The following is a 27,218-nucleotide window of genomic DNA, read 5'->3' on the forward strand; positions in this document are numbered from 1 at the left end:
GTTTGTCAGCCGTGTAGAGAAAATTGCACTAGACAAGGGCTATTCTAGGAATATCAGCACCATTTACTTACAGTATACTCTTTTGATTATCATTTAATATTTTAATTTTCATTTTCCTTTTCTGTAAAATGGAATAATAAAGCCTTCTTTGTACATCTCAAAGAGTTAATAGGAGGATTGGATATGCTATCAGTTATAAAAATATGTATTTAAGTAAGAAATGACTATAGAAAAGGAAAATTGAATATAAAATATAAAAAAAAACTTTTCTCAGAAGAAAACATTGAAAAAAAATCTTCTCAACCTTTTGATTGGCAAGGATTGCTGATGACTCAAAAGTGTTAACTACAAAAGTAAATAATTGATAAATGAGATTTCAAAAAAAATTTTTTTAATCTGTTCTTTGAAGGACACCACTAAGAAAATGAATTGGCAAGACACATGCAGGGTAACTATATTTGTAATTCACCTATCTGAAAAAAATATTTGTTTCAGAGTATACAGAGAACTATTACAATTCAATCAAACATACAGTTCAATAAAAATGAACATAATATTTGAATAGACATCTCACAGAACATGATATATGAATAGTTAATAAGCATCTGAAATGATACTTAACACAATTAGTTATTGGGAAAGCTAAGTTCAGTAACACTTCAGTCAGAAACCAAAAAAGTGAGAATTTTTTTAAAGATTATTTATTTTAGAGAGAAATAGAGAGAGTGCGGAGGGGGGTGGGGAGCAGGAGAGGGAGAGAGAGAATCCTCAAGCAGACTCCCCGTTAAGCAGAGTGCGATGCAGGGCTCAGTCCCAGGACCCTGAGATCATGACCTGAGCTGAAACCAAGAGTCAGACGCTCAACCAACTGAGCCACACAGGCACTCCAGAAAAGTGAGAATTTAGATGCAGCCAGAGCTAAGAACAGAACTAATATTTTAATTTTTATATACTTGGCTTTCAGAAAGAAATGACGAAATCCATACTACTATTTTTCTTAGAAATTCTATTTTAACATGTATCTGTTGGTTTTTGTTTTCACAGATTTTTTTCTGAAAAAGTACAGTGACCTTGGATGTTAATTTGAGTGGGTTTTTGTTTTTTGTCTTAATAGCGTTTAACAGTTTAATAGTTTTTGAGAGGACAGCTTCTCGAAAATATTTTTATTATATAATTTTATTTTGTAACTTCCAAGTGGAAATTTTAAAATATGGAATTGAAGTACTCTTGAGACAATTTCATCTATCAAAATCTTCACTTTTTGTCTCAGGAATAAACTTTATTAGGAAAAAAAAAAAAAAGAAGAGAAAATGACCTTGGGACCCAAGAAAAAGAAGACTGGAAATATGCTTGGATAACTGTAATCATAAAAGTTTTCCTCAGAGGCTGAAAATAATTTTATTTTTCTTTTTGAGACTTTAGAATTTTGGCTTGAGAGATCTATGTTTTCTGAGCAAAAAAAATATAGAGGAAGAGAGGCTAGATACCCATTTCCTTGTTTAAAATAAAGGCAATTTGTAAGAAGTTTTCAATAAAAAATTGAAAACATTTTCAAATCTGTGCAGATTTCATGGAATTATGCATCAGCATGGACTGGAGGAAGTAAAAGACTAGAAGCCTATGGGTTAGTCTGGTTATATTTATAAGGATTTTTGGCTGTTGGAACACAGCAAAACTCTCAGTCCCTCAGACTACCTTGAGCACACTGAGATTGCTGTCCCTCCAGGCTATATGTCCACTCAGTGCAATGTAATTAAGCCAGAAGAGATGATAAAACAGAAGGGAGGACAGACAGAACCAGACTAAGATGATGAGATGCTTCCCAATGCCTGAAAAAAAGAAAAACTGGCTCACCAATGGTGTACTAAAAGTAAAGTCTTCAGCTGCCACCCAGGAAATGGGCCCCTAAATCACCTAATTCTGAAAGGCAACAGGGTTTGCTTCACAATTCCCTGGGGACTGTAGCAAAGGATAAGCAGCTGTTAATGGGTGCGCAAGCACTAGTTCAATTATGCCCCAGGGATCAGTGCAGAGGGAACAGGCCAAAAATACCCCCCTCCCAGTCTTTCCCTGGAAGAAGTCTTGACTATTCTACATCTGCTGCCTCAGGGCCCAACTTCTAAATTACGTGCATCTAGGTGCATGCTGACTGCTATCTTCTCCTTTGGGAGGATAGTCCTGTGATGCAAAAATGGTTCAACATATACTAATCAATCAACGTGATCGACATAGCCTAATCAATCCACGTGATCTGCCATATTAACAAAAATGAAGGCTAAAAATCATGTGATCATCTTCTTAGATTAAAAAAAAAGCATTTGAAAAAAATTCAGCATCCTTTCATGATAGAAATTCTCAACACATTGGGTATAGAAGGAGTGTACTTCAACATAATAAAGACCCCATATGACAAGCCCACAGCTAGCACCACACTCAATGGTGCAAAGATAAAAGCTTTTCTTCTTTTTTTTTTTTTAATTTTATTATGTTATGTTAATCACCGTACATTACATCATTAGTTTTTGATGTAAAAGCTTTTCTTTTAAGATCAGGAACAGAGCAAGGATCTCCACTCTCACCGTTCTTATTCAACATAGTACTAGAAGTCTTAGCCAGAGCAATTAGGTAATAAAAAGAAATAAAAAGCATCCAAATTGGAAAGGAAGAAGTAATATTGTCTCTGTCTTCAAATGACCTGATATCTGGAAAAATCTAAAGATTTCACCAAAAAAACTGTTAGAACTAATAAATAAATTCAGTGTAGTTGCAGAATACAAAATCAAAATATAATAATCAGTTATATACTTATATACTAACAAAAAACTATTGGAGATATTAAGAAAAAACACACACACACACACACACACACACACACACACACACCCCATCCTTAAAACTTTCTATCTTCCTTTCTGGTTCATTTTTCTCCAGAGCACTCATCACCTTCTAAAACAATATAATTTCCCTGTTTATTTTCTTTCTCACTTCACTAAAACATTAACTCCAAAATTCCAGGATATAATATTATATACAGTATTTACATATTTTTATATATAGTATTTATATATTATTTATATATTTTACGTATTATAATATATACAAATATACAATTTTTTTTTATTTTGGGGACTGATGCACTTCTTGTGCCTATAAATGGCATTAAATATTTGTTGAGTGAAAAAAATAAATGATTACAGGCCTAAGTAACATTAATTTTTAATTTTATCTTCTTTAATATTTAAGGCATTTAAAACTATAAATTTTACTTTGAGTCCAGAATTTGTTATGTTCTAATAGGTATTGCTATGAAGTCTTCTTTCTTTTATTGCATTTTCCCAGAGTTTGAAATTCCCCCTTGGACTTCTTTTTCTCCAAGGATTATCAGGGGTAGATTTCTTAATTTCCAATCAGGTAAGAATGTCATTTAAAATATTACACTACAGGATGGGGTGGGAGGGTAGGGGTGACTGGGTGATGGACACTGGGGAGGGTATGTGTTCTGGTAAGCGCTGTGAATTGTGCAAGACTGTTGAATCTCAGATCTGTACCTCTGAAACAAATAATGCAATACATGTTAAGAAAGAAAAAAAGAAGAAGAAGAATGTAGCAGGAGGGGAAGAATGAAGGGGGGGAAATCGGAGGGGGAGAAGAACCATGAGAGACGATGGACTCTGAAAAACAAACTGAGGGTTCTAGAGGGGAGGGGGGTGGGAGGATGGGTTAGCCTGGTGATGGGTATTGAGGAGGGCACGTTCTGCATGGAGCACTGGGTGTTATGCACAAACAATGAATCATGGAACACTATATCTAAAACTAATGATGTAATGTATGGTGATTAACATAACAATAAAAAAATTAAAACAAAAAAAAATATTACACTACAGAAATTTCACTTAAAATCTTTAACCCCACTATATTATGAAAAAAATAACTTCATAAGTCTCTTCAAAAAATTTTTAAGATCAGGAAATTAATTTAACCTTATAATAGATTATGTTTGTATGTTATCTTTTTTTTTTTTAAAGATTTTATTTATTTATTTGACAGAGAGAGAGACAGAGAGAGAGGGAACACAAGCAGGGGGAGTGGGAGAGAGAAGCAGGCTTCCCACGGAGCAGGAAGCCCGATGCGGGGCTCGATCCCAGGACCCTGGGATCATGACCTGAGCCGAAGGCAGACGCTTAACGACTGAGCCACCCAGGCACCCCTGTATGTTATCTCTTGACAGGTCCACGTGATTGCTATAATGATCAACCAAATCGTTATATATACTTGAATCTGTTTTTAGATTTGTGGCATTTTTGACAGTACTCAATTACTGTAGGATCATCAACATTACCATAAATACCATTATCAAAGAGATATTTTTGGATGTTTAATAAGAGCTGGGACTTTACATATATAAACCATTTTAATTCTCATACTTCTATAAGGCAGGTACTCTTATTACCCACATATTATAGTCAGGAAACTGAAAGACAGAGAAAGTAATTTCCAGTGGCTACTCAGCAGTGTAGGCAAAACACTTCTAAAACACTGTCTATTTTTTTGGAATAGATTTTAACATCTGCTGATGTTGGTCTATTCTCACTATCCTTTAAAATACTATTTACTACTTTTTCTTACTTAATTTTATCAGGTAGGTTTTGATGTCACATTAAATTACATCACATTAATTTGAGGAAAATAATATCCTTATAAGATTTTTTCATGAAGAAATATGAATGTTTTCCATTTATTAAAAATTTCCCTTAATATTCTGAAGTTTTGTTTTAGTTTATTTCCTTAATTATATTATGTATTTTGACATTTTTTGTGAATGTCCAATATGTCATTTCGTGAATGTGAATCTTTTTTATTATATTTTCTTACTGGTTTTTGTTCATTTATCTGTAGACTATTGCTTATTTATTTTGTAACTAGCAACTTCACTCAATTTTTTAAGTACATTGTGTAGATTTGGTTTTGTTTTCTACTCCAGCTGAATCTCTGGGGACTTACCAGATAAATAAGCATGTCATCTACAACTAATAATTAATTACTTCTTTTAAATATTAATATGTCTATATTTGCTAATTCGATATTCTAGTATTATTTTACTAGCAGAAGTTCCTAAGTAACAGTATATAATATAAACAATAAGAGACATTGTTTTCTTGGTCCTAAATCTAGTCATATAATATTAATATTTCAGGAAAAAATGCATATACCTGCTTGAATTGATTATTCTATTAATCTCTTGATTTTATAAATACTATTTTCAGAAGGAATATTTGGAGAGGATCATGTCCGAGACACTGCATATGTAAGAATGTCCTTTTGTCTTCCTCTTGATGTGGGAAACAAGGGAAAAGAAATGTAATTTAAATTAAAATCTCCTTACAGCTTGCAGCCCACTGATAGATCCCTGATACATGCAGAGCATGACCGTCCTCAAGGAACGCTTGGCTGCCTTCATGCCTTTATGTTTAAAAGTAACTATCTTGACAGGAGCTGGCCTGTCAAGGTCCTGAAAGCCTGGCTTCCAGATTCCTTGGAGACTTACGCTATCCCTCACCCCCACTAATTAAAAAGTACGCAATCAGTCACTGCCCACAATCTCAGTACAGCTCTTCCTGCCCACAGGTCATGTCCCATGAATAGGGAAGGGGTTAAGGTGTAGGCAGGAGATATAGGAGGCCCCTGACTCCCCAGACTGGGCCCTGAACTATTCCTGACAGGTGGAGACGCTGAGACAGGTGGAACAAGAGATAAGAGGACAGATGAAGAAGGCACAAGAATCTCAAGGCCACAAGCTTCCCAGTCAGTTCTCAATAAAAGACCACCACTAAAAGCCTTCAGTGGCAACCCATTCAAGACCCCTCTCACTCTGGAGCGCTTTTTCTTTCTTTCTGCTCTCACCTTCACTTAATAAACTTACACTTCACTTCACCCTTTTGTGTCCGCGAGATTCATTCTTTGACTCCGTGAGACAAGAGCCCGGCCATCCTGCAACCCTCTTACATAGGAAATCACTTGACTGAGCATAAAATTATTGAGTCACTATTTTTCCTCACATAACACCATTGACTGATCTCCCATACCCCAGTATTTAGTGCTATATATTTAAAAAATTCTTTTGCAGGTTCACTCAGTTATAGACAAGCTAGGAGTCGGCTTCCTTCTCATGGGTACGGATTGGACTGCTGTATTTGTCTTTATATTCTTGGGCTCCTTGCTACCCTGACAAGTTGCTCTTTCCTCCGGTTCTCCGTAAGGGAAGAAAGATAGGAGTGCAAGCAGTCAGCCTGTGATCTAGCATGAGCCACTAGATGTGTCTGCTTCAATTACTCCTATCCAGAGAAACAGAAGCCTGGATTGATGACAGACACATGCTGTAGTTGTCAACCTCAGAATCAGGCATGAGATGAAGGTGCTAGAATGCACACTTTTTGTATTTTCTTTTGTGCCCGTGCACATAATAAATTGGCTTTAAGAATGTGCCAGATCTTTAAACTCCATGGTGAACTAGAAAAAACTGAAATAGGTAGCTAAAAATGATTGACGTTAACTCAGAAACCACTTCACAATACAGTCCTTCGTCATAAGTTTTGTTTGGTACACTCTGTCTTCTTTCATTCACATGGACTCAAGTTTTAGAAGAAAATTTCTGTCTCTGCATCTCTCATTCTCACTGATTCTTCTCAATCAGATATTAGTTTCCTCCTTTTGGGAATTCTATTATTTGCATTCTCCAGGCCCTTTATGCATCTTTCATTTTTTTTTAAATAAATTACATATTTCCATTCTTTATGGATAGTACTGGATTAGTTTCTCAAGATTTTATTCTAAGAAACCAATTCTGTTTTCTCTAATAGTCCTCTGTTTTTATTTTAGTTTTAAATATAAAGACAATTTTTAAAAAATTTTCTTAAAACTTTCTTGTTTTCTGATTATTCCATTTCATGACTTCAAGCTTTTGCATGAATTCAATATCCTCTGAAATTCCTTAGCTTGGAGGGGTTAGCAGGAGATGGGAGCCCTGTTATTAACAAACACCACAAACCTGGGAAGCACTGTGGCTTAGTGACTAAGAACACAAACTCAATAGGCAGATTGCCTGAGTTTGGATCCTAGCCCTGCCACCACTAGTTGAGTAATCGTCAGCAAATTTAGATTATCTCAATTTCAGTTTCCTTGATTGTAATTTTAGGGTAATAACACTAACTACCTTGTAACATTGTATTAAATGAGCAACAACGGGTAATGCACTTAGAAGAGTTTGACAATAGTTTGTGCTTAATCCCTGTTAGCTAATAACTAGCTAATTATGATGGCTCTCATTAGCAAGTCAACCTCAGAACTCTCACCCTTTATCATAATGTGTCTGTGGTTCTGTATTAAAGAGTATTGGTGGCTTCCTCGGAATGTCTCCTCTGTCCCTTATTTAAGTTGCTATTTCACTTGGACATGGTAATCTGCAAACTGATCAGCTTTGCCCTCATTCCTGTTTGTTCCCTGCAGTACATCTGTCGAAAATTTCTCCACATTCCTGCATATGAATTGAAAGATTCTGTAACTTCAGGTTGTGATTTTGTTCATTTTCAATGGTAATTTAGATTAGGTTATGAAACAAAAATCATTCATTAAGATCATAATCATGTAATGTCCTTTTATTTTTAATATATAATTGAGGATGGGTCTGTATTTGTGTGTGTGTGTGTGTGTGTGTGTGTGTTTAAGGTGATGTTAGGGATAATATGAGTATATATATCCCTTAAATTGGACGTTTTCATTGTATTCTTACTACACTGTGTTTAGATTTGTTTCTAGCTAACCTTCCTGCTTGTGTGAAGTAATTTTACTTTAGCTCAATAAAAGGTACTACCTCAGACTTGATCTTTTTTGTTTCCTTTGAGAAACCTACATGAAGCCTTCCTGCTGGGTTTAATAGAACAAAGAACAACCACAACAAAATGACCTTCCTTTTCTCCTGTATTCTTTTGTCACATCAACGTTCTTTTGTGCGGTTCTATTTGTTGCTGTGTGAAGTGCATCTGGGTTGTGAGATACGGGATTTTGATTGCAATTGGCATTGATTTTTGAAATTTATTCACTCACTTTATAACTTGTAGTGGCTGCCTCAAATGAAGAGCTTCAAAGTTGTTTTATTTTTTTATTTTTATTTTTTTCAGTGTTAGGGATTTAAGCTGGTTTATATCTTGGTAATATTTAGTTTTATTGATTTAGTCGTAACACTATTTGCTTTTAGAAAATAGTATCTTACATTAATACTCAGGAGAAGCACTGTAGGTTTCAGTCATATACTATTTTAATAACTTGGCATATATGTGTCTACCCGTGTGTTTGTGCTTGTGTGTGTATATGACTACACACATACATACATATGCATGAAAGGAATACATGAAATGAAATAATAATGGAAGGATATGAAGAAGGATATTTTTGTATTTTTGTACTTAGCATGAAGATTATAAAACATAAATGAGGATTAGAGATTGTACATTGCCTCTACATAGTGCTACTAAATTAAGCATTAGATTAAACTTATCATTAAAACAATCCAAATGAGATTTTCCCCCACCAAATTGAGCAAGTTTGATGGCAAAGAGGCAGTATTTATAAGATGTACTCAATCTTTAGTCTTTAGTTTAGTTTAGTAAATAGTTTAATTTAGTATTTAGTTTAGTCTAGTAAACATCAGATTATTTTTTATTGGTTCTATCATTTAAAATGGGAAAAGCTATAGGACAAATACTATCTTATCTATGTATTTACCAGTGACAGTTTTAATATAACCAATTTCATCTACACACATCGAAGCCTCCAATATCATTTGATATCATATTAACCATGAAAACTGACATAAGAAAAGACTTTCATGTAATGAAAAAAAAAACACTTTGATTTATCCCTCTTTTATGTATATACTATAACATTCTTTATAGATAAAGAGACTTGAAAATTCTATTCTACTCTAAGTTAGTCATTTCACCCCTACATCACCGTGTTTACCTCTGGTTTCAACATTTTAAAGGGGGAACGTTCAGGGAGAAAGACTCATGGATAACATAATGATTCTGATTTATAAGACAGGCTTCTACTTTGATAAAATAAAACCACCACATCATCCCAATGGTGGATGATGCTCAGCTTCCTATTTATTTTGGTAAGTAAACATGTATCCATTTCTTCCATAATATAAGTAAAATTTGCTTCAAAGTGACTCAAATAGAAATGAGACTGATTCACAACACTGATTTAAATATACTTAAAAATTGAAAGTGCATCCATTCTAAGAATTTGATTGTCAATAAGATTATAAGATTTGTAAAAATATTAGTGTCCTGGGATCTGGACTGATTCTCAATTTGTGGTCCATATATAAACCACTGATGGTTAATATGATATCAACAAATAAGTAGTTTATTCCCATGTACTCCATAACATTTTTCTCTCTGAAATGTAACTTTATGTAACAATTCACATTTAATGGCACTCTCCACCTCATGCAAAATATTGGGATGAAAATCTCAGAGATCTTTTTCTTTTAAAAAAGAAATGTGACACAAGTGTTTTAGTAAATGAATTAGCATTTAACTGTAGGACTATTTCAAGTTATACCTGTATTAGAAATGATATAGTATAACCTCTAAGTCTTTCTGAGAAGGTATTTAAAGTGATTATTTCCCAGAAATTGGCACCTAGTGCTCAGAAAACATCTGAGAAGTTGAGAAAACAAAGATCTAAAATAATTTTAAGCTCAAGGTAATTATTATTATTATTTTACTATTATTATTATTTTATGGGGATTGAGGTGACTATATCACAACTGATGGAAACTCTAGAATCTGTAAGAATTGTATTAAAAATGATAGTACAGTGTTTTTCAACTGTATACTTTAAGACATCAATAGGTGTTTTAGGAAGTAAAAAAATTTTCTTCTGAAAAATCCTTATTTAAACAAATCTGTTTCAGGGTGCCTGGGTGGCTCAGTCGGCTGAGTACCCAACTCTTGGTTTCAGCTCAGGTCAGGATTTCAGGGTCCTGAGATCAAGCCCCATGATGGGCTCCACATTCAACATGGAGTCAGTTTGTCCCTCTACCTCTCCCTCTGCTCCTCCCCAGGCTCGTTCTCTCTCAAATAAATAAATAAAATCTTTAAAAAAACTATTTTAATTGTAGATCATTTTAGAATATTTGACATGCATATGGACATTGTAGATTTCCAAGTAGAATTTATAGTAATTACAGTTTCCAAATTTGCTTACCTGTGGCTTCTTTTTAAAAAGTATGTGTTTATGTATTTATTTTAGAAAAAAAATCAATTTCTCACAAGATGCAAGTTATTTAGTGAAACACATGAAGGATTATCATCAGCTCCTTAGTGGAGAGAAAATGAGGACTGATAGCAAAGCCCTTCAACCACTCTTTGTGGCATAGACCTGTGGCTAGTGTCAAATAAGGAGCTGACTCCGATTGTTTAAACAAAGTGGTACTACTCCAAATAGTGCTGGCAAAGGGACTTCTTAATCTTCGATATTACAGATCTTATGACTTTATTTCCAAGATTTTCCTGATAGGACTCTTTTTCTTTCAGACAAGTCAGCGTTAAGTGTTAAAAATTCTCTCTCAATATAGCTGTCTATATTGTTACTCTTCAAAAATCTGATTATTTTAGCCAGCAACTCCATTGAGTTACCACAGGGGAAAAACGTGTTGGGAATGACATTCTTAATCTTTCTTAGAAAAGTGTTGTAATGTCCAGAAAATAGACTGGGAGGTACCGAAATGACATTTGGAAGGTGAAGAGCATGAAAAACAAAGAGGAATAAATCTCTCTTATTTGGAATATATGTTATAATCAAGACTCTTTCCTTTGTTTCTTGGCTTCCTTTTCCTCAGATGAGAGAATAAACTAATTTAAAGTCAAAAAAATACACTAGTATAAGATTTTTACTTAATGTAGTGAGCTGCTGACCTGTTGTTTTGCACTCTTCTCGCACACATACTAATGCACACATACACTTAAGTCCACAGAATTTCCAAGAGGAGCAAAGACCCTTGATTTTTGTATTTTCAAAAGCAGCTATCTAAAGGCTTGAATTTGGACCTCATTACAAAAGTTGTGGGTTGTAGACAGCATACGCTCAGCAAAATGTCAAGGTGACAAGATCTTTGATTGTTCCACATAATGTTTTATACATGAGAGAAAGACAAAAAAGAGCAAGCACTATAATCTTACAGATTTTCATTTTAATATTTTTTTAAACTCTACCTAAAATGGTTCAAGTGAGGTACTGTGATGGCTAGCAAGTAACTGATTTAAAAAGCACAAATAATTTTTATATCTAAATATAACTTCATTTTAAAATAGTTATTTTCAGCTAACATTTATCCAAATCTAATAAATTGAAAGATCATGAGCTGAAGTTCAAAGTAGGAATGTTAGTGAAAAGATAGGGGCATTTTAGAGCCATGAGAGCTGAAGTATAAGCTACACCAAGAATTAGGTAAAAGAAAGTGGCCTGATTTGCAATGACGTGGGTGGAGCTAGAGTGTATTATGCTAAGCAAAATAAGTCAGTCAGAGAAAGACAAATACCATATGATTTCATTCATATGTGGAATTTAAGAAACAAAACAGATGAACATAGGGGAAGGGGAAAAAAAAAGAGAGGGAGGCAAAACATAAGACACTCAATTATAGAGAACAAACTGAGGGTTGCTGGAGGGGAGGTGGGTGGGGGATGGGCTAAATGGGTGATGGACATTAAGGAGGGATTTCTTGCAATGAGCACTGGGTGTTACATGTAAGTGATGAATCACTAGATTCTACACCTGAAACTAGTATTACACTGTATGTTAACTAACTGGACTTTAAATAAAAACTTGAAACAATTTTTTAAAAAGGCAATGGCATGAGAGAAAAGACAAATTTGCCACGTTTGAAATTTGTGTAGAAGTGACCCCACACGAAGAAGAAGGTGGGGCCCACTTACTCTCTCTCTCTCTCCTTTTTTCCTTTTTCTTTCCTCTTTGAAAACTTATATCCCTGGATTCCCTGAATCAGAATCCAGGCTACTATGTGTTATTCTATACAAGTAACAGTGAATGTGTTTCTTATTACGTTTATGTTGTTATCTTTATGACAAATTTTGTTTTGACTATGAAACACATGAAAGCATGTTTTGAAGAAAACTCATTATATATTAGAAACACCTACACAAAAGAAATAGTGTTTTCTGTTTTGGAAAGTTAAATAATAATTATTTAAGCACTTCCCATGTGCTGAGTACTTTATAATTGTTATTTATATCTTTTACATTTCTCAATCACACGCTCAAGATACCTAAATATTAAACTCCTTAAATATACTGCTTCATTTTTCCTTAGCATGTGCCTGGGAGTCATCACGGAGTGGCTGAAACACAAAAAATAATACAAAAATTCTTTTATAACATAGAAATGTAAGGAAAATTAATATCTTGCCTTTTCCCTACAGTTTCATATAAAATTGTTCTCAGCAAAAGTCCCTTGCCTTAATCATATAAATGCCATTTTTAATTAAATCACAGATTCCACAATATTAAAGGACTTGGAGGCCACTCAGTAAAGTCCTTTTATTATTAGGATGCAAGTTTGCCTGCCGTAACATAATCCAGATAATATTGGTTCAGAAAAAATGCAATTTTATTCCTCTCTCAATAACAGTACAAACATAAACTGTTCAGGAATGATTTGGTAGCTTCAAAAAGATTGGGTTTTACTATCCTTAACAAGTTTCTTCATGTCATCACTTTTAGTTCCAAGCCATCACATTTTCATTTTAGCCAGGGGGAAGAAGAGAAAGTAGATGGCATGCATTCCTCTACTTTTAAGACTCCAATTCAGAAGTTTTGTGTATTCTTTCCACTTCTGTCTGTTTGACTAGAATTATCCACCCTCGGTTGAAGAAAACCCAGGAGGTGTGGTGTAGCATGAGTTCCACTAAAACCAGGGGTTGTGTTAGTGAGGAAAGAGAAGTAAAGGAAGAAGACAAATAATTATAGCCCCCCAATTTGTCTGGGGTCTATTAGGGCCTTACGAGGAGTAGAAATTGATCTAGGGCAGCATTCCTGGAGTGGTCCACATAGCTCTCGGTGTGGGTGCATGGGCAGCAAGGAAGTGGAGGCAAGAGCCTATCATGGGGTACACAAGGTGAAAACTAGTTCATAGAAATACTGAGACATTATTTTCTTTTTCACTGAGTTGACATTTGCATTGATGCCAACAGCAATGTGGGTAAACTATTGCTGGACACTTAGCATGAAGCAGAGCCGTGGAACCAAACGGCTTGGACTAGTATGCATACAGTATTTTCTGCCACATACTTGTAGAACAAAAAGAAAGCAAGTTTCAGTTAAAAATGTTCTTGGTGAAGCAGTATAAAAAAGTTTATTGTGTCTCAATTTTCAGTACAAATCCATATGTCAGAACAAAATGGGAATATGAATAAAGCGCTTGTGTTACACACTGAACTATAATGGTTGCCTTGAGGCAAAACACCTGTGTAATTGTTTCAGTTGCAAGCTGAGGTAAGCACTTTTTTCATGGCGAACCATTTTTACTTGAAAGAATAATTGACAAACTAGTTTATCCAGACTCGACTATTTGGCAGATCTGTTGTCAAAACTGAAAGAAACAAACCTATCACTTCTAGACAAACCACTGACATATTTAATATCAATGTTAAAAGTATAGTTTTCAAGTGAAAATTAGATATTTGGAAAACTTGTACTGAAACAATGAGAGTAACAGCTTCCCGATAAATAAAGACTTTTCTCATGAACCCAATGATGATATTAAAGAATGAATTTTTTTTGTTATTTTATAATGATATGTTGTCAACATTTGGAAGATCTTCAAAACTAAGTGCATCGGTATTGTCCAAATGACTGGCACATGATTTCATATGCATGATTAAAGATCCATTTTAAAAGTTCAAGGTGGACAAAATAATCTAAAGTAAGAGATGTGAAAATGTTAATCACAAGCTTTTGGATTCCAAATTACATATAACTTTTTAAAATCTACCACTTGTTGAATTTTTGGTACAGTATAAAGAGTAATATCCACAATTATCTGAAAAGGTTATTACAATACTCTCTTCTCCAATAAATCTGTGTGAGATTACAAAATTACAATTCGCAACCTGGGCCATTACCCACCTCATGCTACACCCAGCATAAAGACACAGACATGAGAATTCAGTTATCTTCTCTTAAGCCAAATATTAAACAATTCTGCAGAAATCACTCAAATTTAAATATTATATATATTAACATGCAGTGATCATACTTATTGCTCTTTCTAATTGTATTAATAAATACATATTTTAAAACTTCTGTTTCAATTTTTACTATAGGAAATATGTGTGTATATATGTATATGTACATACATATATACATGGATTTCTATCTCTCATACACGAAACCTCTTTGAATTTCTCCATAATTTTTAAGAGTATAAAGGGGTCCTGAGACCAAATAGTTTGACATCTACTAGTCAAAGTCGTTATAGAAGATTTCAGCTACAGGATTTGCCACTAAGATAACAAAAAAGCTACACTTAAGGCATATAAAGCAGCAAAATGTTTTATGTACAGGTCACCTGAATATCATACTTGGTACTCGGAAGTAGGAACACTTTGTCACTCAATTTTGGTTTTCTTCTCTTGAGGATCAAGGCGGAATGGTGATAGGATGAAACATGTAAATAAAAGTGAAAATTGCCCTAGGAAAATTATAAAGACTTAATTCTGATTCTCCCCCTATTTTAAGCATTGTTAACTTGGGAAGGGTGTTGTCTGAACCAGTACATTGGTATACTGAGAATAATGTAATTGAAATAATGAATTTGGATAAAATGTATCCTTGCATCATTGTTGCTTTCTTTCTCCAAAGACCAATGCAAAGATGGCAAGGACCTGGGATGTTTCTCTTATGTACTAGCCATGAATTGTGATCTCAGGAAGCAGTATGTAACTAAATTTATTATTTTCTAATTTTTGTAATGATATGTTTGACTGTCACAATTTAGTAGTCCAAAATCAACTACAAGCAGTTGGCCAACTTAAGGATTTACATTACAGATCCATTCCTTAAATATTACAGAACTCATTGATTCTTTGATACCAACTAATTCTTTAAATTCCGTACCACCATCGCCAAAGCCTAGTTTAAAATCATGGTTTTCATTACGTATTTGGAGTCACCAAAACAACACTTGAAAATATACATTTACAAAAACTGAGTTCAAATTGATTATTGAATATTATAACAAAATCGGAAAAAAATCAGAACCAGAAAAAAAGTAAATGGTTATGAAATAGATTTTAAGATAAATATCCTGTAAAACAATATAGAGAAAAGAGTTGTTTGATTAAACAACATTTTAAAACAGAATTTTGTTCATCTACTATAAAGTAATTAAATCTTAATTTTTAGTAAATACAGGCTTTCAGGAATAAGTGTTCAATCTGTTGTGCATTTGGCACAACTAAAAGGCAACTATGAATCAGGTTATCAGCTGGGGATTGGGACGTGAGGGTAGAGTAGTGCATGGCTGGAATTTGAGCCCAAATGGCCACAAACATGGCAGAAAGTAAGTGGGAGGAGTCTTGAGCTCTCAACTCCATATTTCCCAAACAAGAGAGAGGATTTTCTTAACTCACTGTAGAGTGTGAGTCTTCAAGATTGATAAAGGTCATTAAAATGACCTAGATGAAATACTCTTCCATCCCGGCCTTTTCTTTCTTAGTCAGGGTAAAGTACCTATTATCTTAGAAAAATGCTGGTTATGTATAAATGCCTTTTTTAAGCATGTTTAATCTATGCTGTCTAGGAATAAATACTGTAACATCATATAAGCATTATTTTATCTAACCAAAGTTTGTCTCTCTTCATTATTAAAGAAACAATATGATTAAATATTTGCCAAGATTATATATTTTAATACAAGATAATGATTATAATCCCTGAATGCTTTTATTGAGTGCATGAAAGTTACTTATAAAAATTTCCTGTAATGACATAAAATTATTTTCTTTTCTATAATTCTACTGTTCATAAATTAGGAAGTTGCAATTTATCTTCACATAAGTCCATTTGGTTCCTGTGCCATGTCAAATGCAATTTATCCTCAATGTTTAATAGCTATATTTACTTTATATTGTTGCTTTGAATGTTATGTATTTATTAGTTTCTTTATTAGTTTTTGTAATGCACCATTAAGACTTGGCAACAACTTATACTTTTTCATTGCCCCCATCCCTGGGCCAATATTCTCTCCAAATGCCTTTCTCAACATTGTGCAATAGTGGTGCATTGGAATATTATCTACATACTGCAATAATACATGGGTTCTGACAAAATTAACTATCAAAACAAACAGAAAAGCAAACATATTTATAGTATTAGACTTTGAAAGTACTTCTCTATCTCAAATAAGCTTTATGGCAGGTAGAAGATATTTATTACCACAGGCAAATCACATTTTTATACTTCATTTTTAATGCTTTCAGGACATATTCAAAATGGATTCAGGTTTTTATTAGATTTTATATTTGCTAAAAAGTTCCCCTATTATTATAAGTGAAGGAAACCGATTTGAATTATTTGAGGTATAAGAGAAAATTATTGGAAGGATAATCAGATATTTCATATATTTGAAAGTATGAAAAAAACTTTAAAAAAAGGGAAAAAATCTGTTACATGTAATCCTCTAATGCATTAAAAAAGAAAGTTGGTCGAAGGTGGGGAGGCACCATTTTGTAGTAGATTAGCGAGAAGTTGTAAATTGATTTTCTAAGAGCACCAAATCACTTTGCATAACAAAAATATAGAAAGAGTTCAGTAAAGAGGGGTTATATTGAAGAAATGAGGGTCAATAAACAGGGACGTTTAAAAGAAAAAAAATGTCTGGATACTCAGCAAAGGAGAAAGGGAAGTAAAAAAATAGTCTGAAAAGAGATGAAAAGAAACTGAAGGGAAAAACAAATATGATTTAAAGGATTTTTATACATTATTCCTGCATGTCAGATATAAATATCATTCTCATTTTCACTTTGAAAATATTAAAATTTCTATTTTTCTTGCATATGTTACAGAGTTGTAAATACTTGGTGACATATATGGGACAGAAAGAGTCACGTTTCAGTTAGAAATTTAAAAAAAGCTGGATAACAAAGCTTCAGAGAGAGAAATGCACTGGATCTAGGGGTCAAGTGAAAATAAGGGTTTGAATGATACTTGAATTCTCTCTCCCAGATTGGATCTACATGCCAGCTTCACTGTCATCCACCACAGACAGGATTTCTGCACAAGAGTGATGGTTAGCTACCCTTCTCACCCCCACATCCCAAGGTCTTACTGACAGGTAGAGACTGGCCCTTTCAGCTATGGTCTGAATGTTTGTATTCCCTCAAAATTCACGCGTTGAAACCTTAACCCCCAAAGATGATGGTATTAGGACGTGGGGCCTTTGGGAAGTGCTTAGGTCATGAGGATGGAGCCTTTGTGAATGGGATTAATCTTTTTTTTTTTTTTTTTTAAGAGTTTATTTATTTATTGGGGAGAGAGAGAGACAAAGATAGTGACAGACAGCATGAGCCGGGAGGAGAAGGAGAAGAACAGGGAGCCCGATGTGGGGCTCCATCCCAGGACCCTGGGATCATGACCTGAGTGGAAGGCTTAACCGACTGAGCCACCCAGGTGCCCCATGGGATTAGTATTCTTATAAACAAAACTCCAAAACAATCCCTCATCCCTCCACGATGTGAGGACATAGTGAGAAGTCAGCAGTTTGCAACCCTGAAGAGCGAGAGCCTTTACCGGAGCCCTACCACGTTGGCACCTCGACTGAGACGACTTCTAGCCTCCAGAACTGTGAACTATTTATAAGCCAGTCCATCTGAGTATTTTGTTAAGGCAGCCTCTAACTAACTAATACACTGTCTCATGTCTACTTGAAAGAATGAGGGAAAGCATTCACCTACTTAATGGCAAAACAAACAGAACATGATATGCATATTGTAACAGGTGATCTAATTTATATAGAGTAGGAAACATTTTATATAAAATGACAATTCACTGTCCTATGATCCTAGAAATTGAACTAAAATATTAGAAAACATATCACAGAGCATTTATCAAATATTTATTGAGCACTTGCTATCTGTGGATTTGAGAGTTATCTCTAGGAACTCCAGCAGATAACCAAACATTCAGATTTTCTATAAACTCTGCCTGAATCTCATATTTTCAGTGTTTCAGTGTTCCAGTGGTCAGGGCAATCCTTCCCAAACACATTAATAGCTATAGTTCATTTAAGCTACCCTACTTATTTTATCCTCTTTTACCCAAAGACACTGTTAAATCTTTAAACTTCATTTCCCCAAGTGTTCATTTTTTTTTTTTTTTTTTTTTTTTTGTTCTTCCCCTTAGTTCATGATCACGGTATCATTCTGAATTATACTGGAATTGGAGATCAGGAGTAGAGGGAGGAGAAAGATGGGAAATGTTGACTGACTTTATGAAATAATCCAACTTTGTATTTGGATATCAATTTGAAATGCATTTGAATTGGGGCGCCTGGGTGGCTCAGTTGTTAAGCGTCTGCCTTCGGCTCAGGTCATGACTCCAGGGTCCTGGGATCGAGCCCCGCATCGGGCTCCCTGCTCCGCGGGAAGCCTGCTTCTCCCTCTCCCACCCCCCCTGCTTGTGTTCCCTCTCTCGCTGTGTCTCTCTCTGTCAAATAAATAAATAAAATCTTTAAAAAAAAAAAAAAAAAAAAAAAAAAGAAATGCATTTGAATTAAAATCATTTTGGTCTGTAGGGTTTTAGACTACTCTTATAGGTGTTATATTAGTTAAAATACATATACATATATATACATGATGTAAATATTTATATATGTTATATATTTATGTATATATTTGTATATGATGTATATATATTTATATATTTGCATGTATATTATAAATAAGCCACTGGGTGGCTAATAAACAAATATATATATATATATTTATATGTATCCATATACATTATATATAATATATGTAATGTAGATATTATATGTATATATACACACACACATATACACTACAGAAATTTTTAATAAAATATTCAATATTACTCCATGAATAGTCAGGATTCAGGATTCAATCTGGTTGTATAAGGTCTCCATATGATGAAAACTAAAGTTAAAATATCTTGTATTTAACATAACATGTATTTATAATATAAAAGATTTCAATGATATATGGATTAAATTCTTTTAAAACACTCAATAACACTTTTAAAGATAGAGTACATGTTAGAACATATGTCAGCAAATTTTTATTCTGTAAGGAACCATATATCAAATATTGTAGGGTTTCAGGACCGTGTAACTATGTGGCAACTATCTAGTTCTGCCAGTGTGAAAGTAGCCATAGACAATATGTAAACATATGAGTGTGCTTCTTTATATGGATATTAAAGTGTTAGTTCCATACAATTTTCATCAACCAAAAAATGCCATTCTACTTTTGATTTTTTCAACAATTTGAAATGTATAAAACAGTTTTTCCTTGGGGGCTGATACAAAAAGAGTTGGAGGACCAGTTACGGCCCATATGCCAATTTGATATAGGAAGTGCATGACATAGTTCTCAGATAAAAATAACATAGGCCTAAACTTATTCTTCCCTGTGACGTTAGAGAAGGGATTTTATCATATCTCACCTTCTACTATTAATGAAGAAGAGATAACTGCATAAAAATATTTTAATCAATTCTTAGTGGTTTGCTGCTGCCTGCATATATTGGCTCAGAAGAGCCAATTATGCATATCACAAGAATTGGCAAATGCTATAAATTAGAGGTTCCCCCCGCCTGGAAAGTTGGTTGTTAAACTTTTACCAACACACCTTAAATGTAATATGTCGAGGTATCCTTGGCCATTTTGTGAATAATATATAACAGCACAAAATAGTGTAGTTGAATTATTTTGTAGGGATTATGTATGTATATTTTTTAATAATTGCTATAATTATTGTCCTTTAATGAAATGAATATGTCGTTGTTCCTTACCTCAAAAGTTTTAGAATAGCAGCAAAAGTTCACTACCTTAAAGAGGCCAGATTACCACAGGCTTCCCAATTTATTCAAGTAAGAAATGAAGATTTTGATGTCACATGAATTCATGAAAGCAACGATGGTGACGTGTAAACTTGGTGAGATTAACCTGAGTACCCGGCTTTATCTCAAGGATGAATTACACTATGCATTACAAAGAAAAACTGCAACCTACATGTCATTATAGAGAAAGTGTCAAGAAATCATCTTACTAGTTGAGATTCATTTTGCAGGTCTCATTTTGTTTGTTTTTGCTTATTGTTCCACATTTTAGAGTGAGAGACCAATACTAAGGGTGGGATGAAGTCAAGAAAAAAGCTGAGAAAAATTCCATAAAGGCAGGACCAAAAATAAAATCTCAGATGGAAGTGAGTCACAGGTATTGCTTATCTACTTCTTTCAGAAAATTTTGAAAACGTACCTCACAAATATCCAACCTCTTTTTTTTTCACTGTATCTTACTAACAGGCTGTAGTACCTAGTTTGTTGTTGTTATTGTTCCCTAATGTCATTTTATATTAGTCTATTAAAATTGAAAAAAAAAGCAAAACAAATAAATTCCACATTCCTAGTAAAAGAAAAACAGTGATGGAAAGAAATTCTAAGTCAATAAAATCTTTTATCTAGCAAGGAGTCTGCATTTTGTGTGTGTGTGAGATGAGTAATAGCCAACATAGGAATTATGCTAAATTTTAAGAAAAGAAAGTCAAGAAAAGCCTCTGGTGATGTCTGATTTATTTAGGTTAAAAGTTTTAGAAAACAAGTATCTATATCTATAGTTTATTAAATTTAGTTCCATTTATTTTCCATTAAATTTAGTACCAAATAATACATCTTTCTTTTATTCTTTTTTTTGTCATCTTTATTTTACTCTGCTTATTTATTCTGTACACATCCAACTTGGATTGTTTCATATTTTCATACTTTTCTTACAAATCCTGGACTTTTATGACATCTTCGTTTAAGTTTTATTTTTACTAGGAATTAATGCAGCTCTAGTGATATATTTTACCCCATTATCTGCTCATTTCCAGTTTCCATTTCTCCACTCACCCCTTAAAAATATCTTCAGATTCTGTCTCTGCATTTTCTTTTTTTTCTTTTAAGACTTATGTGTTTATTTTAGAGACAGAGAGAGAGAGAGTACAAGCTGGAGGGGCACAGGGAGAGGGAGAGAGAATCACAAGCAGACTCCACACTGGGCGACATCCCACTTTAAAAAATGTACTGGGCAGGGCTCCATCTCATGACCCTGAGATCACAACCTGAGCTGCAACCAAGAGTTGGAGGCTTAACCACCTGTGCCGCCTAGGCAGCCCTGTCTATGCATTTTCCGTGGTATTATATTCCGATCTCACAATTTCACATGCACTGATAATTGCCATCCCAGTTGTTCACTTTCTCCTGCACTTCAGATGTATATATCCTGGTCTAGCTGTACTTGTTGGTTTTTTTGTTTTGTTTTGTTTTGTTTTGCTTTTTAGTTTTTTTTTTAATTTAAATTCAATTAATTACCATATAATGCATTATTTGTTTCAGGGGTACAGGTCTGTGATTCATCAGTCTTATATAATACACAGTGCTCACTACAACACATACCCTACCCAATGTCCATCACCCAGTTACCCCATGCCCCCACCCCCCTCCCCTCCAGCTTTACGTGTTTAACAGAACATCTCAATAACCAAACTCATTAATTTGCTTCCTATCCTACCTTATCCTCTTGCATTTCTTATTTTGTTTGAGTATAGAACCATCTATTTCAGTGGTTTACAAACTGTACTTAACCCACACACATAAAGCATGAAGTTCATTATAATTAAATAACAGTGGCTTTCCCCAGCCACGATTCTCTATTAGGAAAGGTTCCTTGGAAGTATGCAGACAGATATATAAAAAATATCTTATGTGTGCAGGGAATAAGAAACTTACAGGGTGCATAAAATAATGAAACTTATAGCAGCCCTTAGAGGGAAATTTAAAGCTGTGAAAGCCTATATTAAAGAAGATAAAAGTATTCAAATCAATAACCTAACCCTTCTGTCTACTAAACTAGAAAAAGAAAATCTTGATAAGCACAAAGCAAACAGAGGAAGGAAATACTGATGATTTAAGTGGAAAAGTCATTAAGGAAGAGAAAAATAGTGAAGAATATTAAGAAAACTAAAAGTTCCTTGAATAGATGACAAAAATTGACAAACTTTTAGACTGACGAGAGAGAGAGAGATTGAGAGCGAGAGAAAAGATGCACAAAGACAGTAAAAAAACATCTCAGAGAATGGAAGGGTATATTTGTATATCATAAAGCCAATAAGAGACTGGCATCCCAATATAGAACTACACTTAAACTCAATAATAAAAATTAAAGACAATTTAAAAATAGGGAAGGATTTAAATAGAAATTTTTCCAAAAAAGATACACAATGGACAATAAACACATAAAAGATGTTCAGCATCATTAGTCATTGGGGAAATGTAAATTAAAACATTTTGGCATTACCTCAAAATGTTAAATATAAAGTTATCTTATGACTTATCAATTTCACTCTCAGGTATATACCCAAGAAAACTAAACATCAATGTCCACTTTAAAAAATGTACATGAATGTTCATAGCAACATTATTCTTACTAGCCCAAAAGTGGAAACAACCCAAATGTCCTTCAAATAATTAATGGATAACCCAAATGCAACGTACCCATACTGCTGATACGTGTTACAATATGGATAAACTTGAAAGCACTACACTAAGTAACAGAAGCCAGTCACAAAAGACCACATACTATATGATTCCATTTATATGAAATGTCAAAAATAGGCAAATTATTGGGACAAATAGTAGATTAGACAAATTTCTAGAGGCAAATATCTTCGAGCTGGGTGTGCGAGTATGGGGAGGGACTACTAATTGGTACCGGGTTGCTTTTTGGGACAACAAAAATGTTCTCAAGAGGTGGTATTTGCATAAATTTTGAGTATCCTAAAAACCACTGAATTATAAAAACAATGCCAATGATCTATTTTGAAATTGAACTTTTAAAAAATGTATGGACTTTCAGGTTTTTTTTCAGTGAAAAAATCTATAATTATAGATTTCTCCTCATAATGAAGCATCAAGTCAAAATTCAAGCATTATATAACAGAGATACTAATACAGATGCAGTTTTGTTTGGTGATGTTTTCCTATTTTTCCTTAGCTTTTTATTTTGCTATGTTTTTTAAAAAATCTGACTTCAAATAAATAAATACAACTTCTCATAGCACTGATTGCAAAATCCAAAAACTATGCTTCACAAAATTAGCTCAGACACAAATATTTTAATAGTCTGTCATTATTCATATAAATTGTTACAAGTTTTTCCAGCAATTTTCAGATTCATGTAGAATGAGGTTTATTCATGTTTATTCATGTTATTATGAGCACTGCTCAAAGAAAATGAACTTTAAATCCTTTTATTTGAAAATTACATCTTGAGAAATTTCACTTTGTGATCCTGCTTACTTCCTATGCTTACAATATAGCTGTAGGGTTTGTGTTTTTCTGTTCACTGTAATACAATTATTAGTTGACTACCACACAAAACAGAATGATTTCCTGATTCTGATAATAAAAGAAAATGAAAAACAAGGAAGTGTCAGTATACGGGTTCTCCATTGGATTATTGCTTTGGAAAATAAAATTTATTATTCTGAGACTTAAGAGAAAATGTTGTTTTCAAATTATCTTTAATGGTATAAATTATAACACCATGCTATGTATATTACCACATCTGCATTCAGAAAATAAATAGAGCTTACCGTCAAAACAATGTCCTTAGTAGTCTATATTGCCACAAATGTCTTACCTTTGTCTTGGCAAGCTGATGAGGGGTTGTTTATGACACCTCTTGCTAAGGCTAAAGAGCTTGTGTACAATTTTCTGCGCCTTTAGGAATAGTTGCTTCATGCTGTTCTCCAGTTGTTCATAGCGGCGCTGAAAATTAGAATCCATTGTCCACAAATGCATTATGGTAGAGGTGTTGAGGAAATAATTCATGGGTAGCCTTTTCATAAAGAACTTGAATTCATCTGGAAAAATGTTAAAATTCAATACTTTAATAAAACAATTATTTTCCCTTTTCCCCAAACACATTTAATATGTTAATATAAAAACAAATACTATCTATATTTTGTGTGTAGCAAATTAATAGCAAGTTCTGATTTTTTTGATGCTTTAGAATTGTTTTCTTTTTTGTTTCCCTTAAAATAGAACTTTCATGGTAGAAGGTAATTAAAATAACTTAAACTAAAACAAATAGTTTGGCCAGAAAGTTTAAGCTGAATTTAATTTTTCCATGTTCTCCTTTTGATGGTATTTGAATGAACTTTCTCCCACAAGTAGTTGTCATTAATCTAGCTTTCATTTTTGGCATTAGTATTAAGAATCCTTTCTAAGTATTTCATATTAAAGAAATATTTTCATTAACTCAGTACAGAAAATATATATATTCATTACTAAATGATTATATTAATGTTCAAAGAAAAAGGGAAAGCTTTTAAAATAGAAAATTACAATATTCAACTATGCATTCTAGTTATTCCCTTTCACTAACCATATTCTAAGTTGTCAAGACAAAGTAGTTTAAAACAAAGTGTATACCAAAGAGAAAAAATTAAAAAGAATTTAAAGCTCTAATTCTGGCTTTTGTTTTTGTGCTGATAATTATCATATCTGAAATTGTTTTCTTTTCAAATGTCTGATTAACCAACAAAGAAACAAAAGTTGATGCTACACTAAAATAAGCAATTATCTAAAGGCCTATTAATTATCTAAACACAAAAGGTAGCTGAGACAATAACCAAAAGATGGAAACATCCCAACTATTCATCCGTAGATGAATATATATGCTAATTATGGTGTACATATACATATATGAATATTACTGACCCATAAAAATAAAATGAAATTCTGATACATGTCGCAGCATGAATAAACCTTGAAAATATGTAAGTGAAATAAGCCAGACCCCCCCCAAAAAAGACAAATATTGTATGATTCCACTTACATGAAATACCTAAAGTAATCAAGTTCATTGGGATAAAAAATAGATTAGAATTTACCAGGGGGTGAAGAAAGAGTGAATGGATCACTATTGCATAATAGCCACAGAATTTCTGTTTATGGTGATGAAAACTTTTTGGAAAAAAGATAGTAGTGATGGTTGTACAACATTGTTAATGTAATTAATGTCACTGAACTATAAAGGTAAAATGGCAAATTTTATGTTATATAATTTTACCTCAATAAAAACATTTTCATACACCAAGAAAAAGATAGTATAGCCTTTCCCCCATCTCACCTTTTCTTCCAAAGTAAATATTATGAACAGGGACTCAAAAAAAAACCTTTTTTTTGCTTTTACTATTTCGTTAAAACATCAATTTTATTGAGACTCTCATGTTACACCCATTTCACTGTAGTAGATAGCTGAGTTTCCTCCCCACAAACACATGAACCCACCACAAGATTTCTAAAGTGTTTTCAGTGGCTGAAAAAGCATTATTTGGCAAGTGAGACAAATGATATTTTAGTCACTATTCTACCCATCAAAAAGTTACATGGCATGCGTTAAACCTCGGCCTCTCCTTGCCTTCATTTCCTCCTTTGAAACGGAAATAGAACATTGTGGATGATCATAATCTCATTTCACTTTAAAATTGTATGATGTTATAAACAGCTCTTTATATTACCATTTAGTTAGTTTTAAATATCCAAGTCAAAAACAGTTGTCTTCAAATGTTCAGTTGCAGCTACTTCTATTTAACTGGATTTGGACAAGGTGTGTCAATAGAACAGCCGTTTCTTGGCGTGGGCACAGTCCCTAACACACTATTTTAAAACCTCCAAATTATCATTTCTTAAACTATGCCATCCACTTGGGCAAATTACATTAATACATATACATATTTAGAGCAATTAATTTATAGTTATTTTATGTATTAGGGCTATTTCAATATTCAGATCCAGACCCTTTCATCAATGCTGCAAATACAACTTTTTGGCAATTAACAGAAAATGATAGTCATGTGTATTGGAGTTGTTATTTCACCTAGAGCAAATGAATACAGCACTCTGGCATCTTTTGGACATTTATGGTATTGACTTTTACCAGAAGAAGAAGGAAAAAAATAAAACAAAAGAAAAAAAAATGATTTATGAAGAAAGATTTTTGAGGATGTATCCATTTGATATGCTTCAAATCATTTTTTTAAGTAAGCGGGGTATAAATAAGAGATGCATTTTAAAATTCCAATTTCACAGTACCCTACGTTTCATTTGGTCCCATATGTCTCTTTTGAGAAATTCCCTCTTTTGAATAAAAGAGTTGATGCATGGAAATTGGAAAGCATTTCTTGGATTATTCACAGAGCAGATGCCGTCACTTTGAAAACTAATCATTCATTTCATTGTCATCTTTTACTTGAACACTTTTGATAAGACTTTATTGTTTCATGGCTATGCATATTTTAATTATTTTCATTGTTTGTTATGATACAATTCTGAAGGTTTCTAAATTAGTCAATTTTATTCAAGTTAAATAATATTTTAAAATAGAATGTATATTACTGAAGTGTATGTAATAGTGTATGTCAACTGAAAACTGTCGTTATGTAATTTCTAAGAAACACAGTTTTAACATGGCCCTTGAATAATTACTTCATTATGAAGTCATTAGGAGTCACTACTGACAGTCACTCAAAACATTTACTGGACATCTGTTGTGCACACAGCATACAGATGTTTCAGTCTATAAGAGCGACTGTGGATAAACCTTTCTCTTATTTTTTTAAATGGCAAATGACATGAGATAATTTCTGATATTAAAATAACATCTTCCATTTCTGAAATTCATTCTACTTAGAAGTCAAGAGGATCTCCAGAAATATTCCCGTGGATATCTTTTCTTTTGTGCTTGGCAATTAGTAAGATCCGTATTTATAGAATGTGAACATGAAATTTGAATGATACAGTAGAATTGCTGTATAAATCTAGGGATTTACATAACTACAAAGAGAAAAT

At 33.3% G+C, this 27,218-nt stretch overlaps 1 protein-coding gene across 5 annotated transcripts in view; it reads right to left on the reverse strand.

Moving 5' to 3' along the window:
- BRINP3 (BMP/retinoic acid inducible neural specific 3) overlaps positions 1 to 27,218 on the reverse strand; it is a 376,908-nt gene that overhangs the window by 48,200 nt on the left and 301,490 nt on the right. For all 5 annotated transcript variants that reach the window (XM_032422122.1, XM_032422126.1, XM_032422123.1 and 2 more), the window contains one exon: positions 24,004 to 24,226. In XM_032422122.1, the coding sequence (XP_032278013.1) occupies positions 24,004 to 24,226 (223 nt within the window). The remainder of the gene's footprint in view (positions 1 to 24,003; positions 24,227 to 27,218) is intronic.

The sequence above is a fragment of the Phoca vitulina genome, unplaced genomic scaffold (genome assembly GCF_004348235.1).
Source record: "Phoca vitulina isolate PV1807 unplaced genomic scaffold, GSC_HSeal_1.0 scaffold26, whole genome shotgun sequence".
Taxonomy (NCBI): Eukaryota; Metazoa; Chordata; class Mammalia; order Carnivora; family Phocidae; genus Phoca; species Phoca vitulina.